This window comes from Myotis davidii, unplaced genomic scaffold (genome assembly GCF_000327345.1).
Source record: "Myotis davidii unplaced genomic scaffold, ASM32734v1 scaffold169, whole genome shotgun sequence".
Taxonomy (NCBI): domain Eukaryota; kingdom Metazoa; phylum Chordata; class Mammalia; order Chiroptera; family Vespertilionidae; genus Myotis; species Myotis davidii.
The window spans coordinates 253,859-258,606 of NW_006383005.1; the positions used below are offsets into that span (position 1 = coordinate 253,859).

Consider the following 4,748-nt stretch of genomic DNA (forward strand, 5'->3'; position numbering starts at 1 on the left):
TGGGAAGCCTGGGAAACCCCCAGCTCAACTAGAGGCACGGGGAAGGCTTCCTGGAAGGGATGACACCAGGACTGAAGGGTAAGTAGGAATGACCCAGACAGGGGGGAGGTGGGATGGGAGATGGCATTCCAGGCAGAGGGCACATCATGGGCAAAGCCCAGAGGTGAGAGGAAGAGCATGGCTGACACATGGAAGTGCAAATGGTTCAGTCTGAGGAGAGGGAGGAGGAGAGATGAGGGCGGGAGGACTGGGCCAGAGGGTGGAGAGTGGCCAAGGGCAGGCTACGGGGCTTGGGCTTTGAGGGGGACATCTGTCTTCTGTTGACCCCTCCACATCCACTGTCCATTGGTGTCCACCCTGCTTCTTCCTGGGAGGCCCAGCTGCATGGATGGCAGCCCCAGGCCCTCGCGCTTCCAACTGGGTTCAGGCGATAGGAAGCCTTGGCAGGCGATGGAGGGAGGAGAGTGCGGTGGGAATGCTCGCCTGGCTCCTTCCCTGCAATCATGGCCCCTGCCCACGACTCTCCTGATCCGGGTGCCTGCTGCCTCCACGTGACCTTCCAGGCCTCAGGGTGGCGGCAGTACTCTGCCACCCTCCCGGCCCAGCCTGGCTTAGTGCGCCTTCCTGTGTGCGTCCCCACACCCCCGACACACCTCAGACATGGTTCTTTTATCCAACCCTCCTCACAAGATTCCCATGTGTCTCAGGCCTTTTGTACGGTGACATCGCTGCTCCTCCCATGAAGAGGCAGACTCTATTCCTCTCCCCTGAGGGCTGGTGGCCTTAGGACTTGTTTTGACCAACAGAATGCAGTGAAGTGCTGTGTGCACCTGTGCAGCCTAGGACTTAAGAGACTTTGCAATCTTGCTCTCATCCTTTCGCAATTCAGCCCCCATTGAATGCCTAGAGATGGGTTCGTATAGAGAGGGGCCCAGTGCCCACTGGCACAGTGAGGCCCAGCAGGTCTAGCCCCCAGCTATCCCAGCCCAGCTGGCCCACCCACCGCTGAATGCAGCTGCCTGAGACCCCAGGCAAGACGGGGTGCAGGGAGGTGGGGATGCAGGGGTGGGGGGGTGGGAGGGCAGAGGAAGAGCCACAGCCAGGCCGCAGAAGTGTGATAGGCAGTGAGGCCTCCGTGCTCAGCCATTGTGTTCTGCAGTGGTTCATCACCCAGCAGCAGATGACTCCAACGGGTGGGGACTTCTCTCCTTGGCAAGTCTTGCCCTCCTTCAGGGCCCTGCCCCTGCCACTTCCTCCAAATCTCCCCCTGGCTGGAGATCGTCACTCCCTGCCCTTCACTCCCGTTCCTCCTGTGACCTGTACACACACTTCCTCCCAGGGTAGCAGGCACCTCCATGGGACACAGGGACACTCATCACCTGACTCCTCCTTCCACGTGCTCTGCGTCCCTCCCGAGAGGAGACGGGGTGGCTTATGATCTCAAAATAGCGTCTCATTATGCTCACGACACCGGAGGTGGATATGGCAATCCTTATTCTCCAGACGACAGAACTGAGGTCTGGAGGTGACCGGCCCAGAGTTACTAAAAAGGGATGGGCCAGGATTTGAACCCAAATTTATTTACACTTCTCAAAAACGCCCCATGTCCTAGCTGTTGGCATGACCTGCTCCCGGGCAGAAAGAGCCTGCTTCCCTGCTGGCGGAAGAGGGGGATTCGCAAGGACTGGTTTTACCCAGCCATCCTGCCCCTGCATGCCTGTCCCAAACCCGGAATCCAGATTCTTCCTGCCTGGCATCAGTCCCCATCTCAACCCCCACCCCCCTGCAGACACACACTAACATCCACTCTTCACGCCTGGTCTTCACCCTCTGTCCTGGCCTGCCCTGTGTCTGAACAAACCCATTGCCCTCTTTCCCAACAGAACAGGACCAGAGGTGGTCCGCCTGGGCCGACAGATCGAAAGGAAGAGTCCACATGACATTCTCTGGTCCAATCTGAGTCCAGAGATTCACCTTCTGGGAAGATGAGACAGGGCCAGGCTGGGGGTCAGGTCCCTCTGCATTGGGGCGTGTAGAGGAAGAGAAGCTAACAGAGAGTCCTTTCATTTATTGAATGGGAAGTTCACAGAGCCCCCCTTTTTGTGCTAAGGTAGGGGCTGAAGTTACAAAGGACAAGTAGGAGGCACCTCATGGAGCCCTCAGCCTACGTGATGTCAGAGCTGAGACCGTAGGCCATCTTGTTCAGTCAGGGGAACTGAGGCTCAGAGGGAGGGGGAAAGGCCTGCCAGTGACACAGTGCGTTTCTCCTTACCCAGCTGGGGCGGGAGGAGCTGGGGCGTCCAGGGTGCGGGACGAGGGAGCTAGTAGAAGGGGCTGGAGCTGGTGGCTTCTTTTTCACTGTCATTCAAGGTAGAGGAAGAAAAACCTGGTCATCGGTTGCTGCTCTCTTTTCTTTGTCCGATGAGTGACATTACAACGGAGGACGGAAACCATTCTCTTCCAGCCCTCTCTCCCATTTCCCCGGATGAGCAGACCGAGGAGATGGGGACCTGCATGGGCGCCCCAGGGTGTGTCTGGTCGCCCCTCCCACATTGTCAGCTGTGACTTGGGGTTGGATTTGCAGGAGGCTTGGAAGACTCTGGAGATAATGTTCAACAGAAGCTTCCAGGAAGCCTTCTCCGATGACAGCGCCTCCCATGGGCTCCCTCATGCCAGTCCTGCCCTTCGGGGCAGCCCCTTCCTCTGGGGAGGCGCTCAGCAGAACTCCAAGTGCTGGTCCGCGGGGACGTTGTACTTGAGCTTGTGGGCTTCAAAGAGGCTGCACAGCTCGTCGATGTAGCGCTGGTGCAGTTGGTCCACCTCCTCCTGCGAGGGCTGTGGTCTCTGCTTCACCTCGATGGGCTTCCCCACTGCAAGACACAGAGCGGGGCGGTGGGCCAGAGCAGGGGCCCTTGGGGCAGGGAGGTGCTCCTACTGCCGTCCCTTTCAACCCTATTTCAAGCGATGAATCCTAAGACGTTAGAGCAATTCCAAGATTCACTCAGATACAGTGACAACACCACCAGCTGGCATTGCAAAATGCCCAGAAATGTGCTGGGTGCTTTACGTGCGCTGTTCCTTGTCACCATCATCTGGGGATAGAACCTGCTCTGGTTCCCATTGGTAGATGAGGCAATGAGGTTTAGAGGGGTTAAGTAACTTGCTGAAGGTGACATGGCCAAGCCCTGGCTGGTTTGTCCAGTGGTTAGAGCGTCATCCTGCGCACTGAAGGATCACAGGTTCGACCCCCAGCCTTGATGGGGTGTCTGCAGGAGGCAACCAATTAATGTTTCTCTCTCACATTGATGTTTTTCTCTCTCTCTCTCTCCCTCCCTCCTTTCCACTCTCTAAAAATCAATGGGGAAAAAATATCCTCGGGGGAGGATCAACAACAACAGAAGGTCAGCAAAGCCAGGGAGACTCAGTGCCTGGGGATGTGCTCTTAACCTCCGGGCCATACGGTTCTGGGAGTCCAAGATGCCCTGCTTAGAGGTGCCTGTAACTTCTCAGATGAGGAGGCCTGCAGCTTGGGCAGCTCTTCCTGCCGCTCTCCCTCCACGCTGGCTGCAGTGGCCCCTGCATTCGAGGGAGGAGTCAGGAAGGCCCCAACCACCTCTCCCCCTGGTTCTGCCCGGCTGAGAAGGCAGCTCCCCTGCTTCTCCTCTTAGCAGTAGCTTGGGAGGCAGCGGCAGATTTAACGCTCATGAAAACATTGCCGCACAGCACAGGGCAAGTCCTGGGGTAAGGGGTGTGCTGAGTGTGTGCTCAACTAACAAATGAATGGGTGGGTGGAGATCAATGGACCCCTGTCTCCAGGCCTCGTCAGGGGAACCTGGTTGGAATCCAAGAAGAAAGCAATGAGGTGTCCAAATAGGAAACCCTGGTGTTACGTCCACGCTCTAAAGCTCATGCCCTTATTCACAAGAAACCCCCCCGGCTCTGACCCAGGCCTGCCAATTGCTGCTTTACACACAGTTCTAACAGACGTGGGATGCCCTTCCCTTGTACCCACCCTTTCCAATAAGCCTATTAATCCTCTGGGTCAGAATTAAACCCTCTTTCTCTGATCCGCCCTAGCTGGTTTGGCTCAGTGGATGGAGCATTGGCCTGCAGGCTGAAGGGTCCCGGGTTCAATTCCGGTCAAGGGCACATGCCCAGGTGTGGGCTCGATCCCCAGTGGGGGGCATACAGGAGGCAGCCAATCAATGGTTCTCTCTCATCATTGATGTTTCTGTCTCTCTCTCCCTCTCCTTTCTTCTCTGAAATCAATAAAAATATATTTAAAAAAGAAAAGTCAAACAGATCTGATTCAAACCTCAACTTTGTTACTCGAAGGCAGTGTGACTTTTTTGGAAGTTACTTCTCTGAGCCTGTTTCCCATCAATGAAATGAGGATAATAGTCTCTACCTTGAAGGTTGTCAGGAGAAACTGAGCCATTGTATGGCATGTAAGAGAGCACTGCAGTGCCTGGCACACAGTAGGTGCTCAGTAATCAGTAGCAACCATTGTTCTTTGTGCCTCTGTTACAGTTCTCATCCCAGACTGCCTCCTGTTGGGGTCGCCTGCTTGTGCATCTGTTTCAGTCTAGAATGTGAGCTCCATGAGGGCAAAGATGCGTCTGGCCCGTCCCCGTGTCCCTTGCAGCTCACAGCCCAGGCCCCTTTCCCTGTGAGCGACCCCCTCCCAGCCTGGGTCTTGGCTCACCCACGGTGGTGATGGGCCGGCGGTAGGGTAAAAGGCCGAAGCT

The 4,748-nt window shown here is 56.3% G+C and overlaps 1 protein-coding gene across 1 annotated transcript in view; it reads right to left on the reverse strand.

Annotated features, from left to right (window-relative positions):
- Positions 1 to 2,068: 2,068 nt before the first annotated feature.
- MOGAT2 (monoacylglycerol O-acyltransferase 2) overlaps positions 2,069 to 4,748 on the reverse strand; it is a 38,783-nt gene continuing 36,103 nt past the window's right edge. Inside the window, 2 exon segments of the mRNA XM_006777908.2 lie at positions 2,069 to 2,870; positions 4,706 to 4,748. The exon segment at positions 4,706 to 4,748 is cut by the window's right edge and continues 27 nt beyond it. Coding sequence (XP_006777971.1) covers positions 2,716 to 2,870; positions 4,706 to 4,748 — 198 coding nt within the window. The 3' untranslated portion in view covers positions 2,069 to 2,715.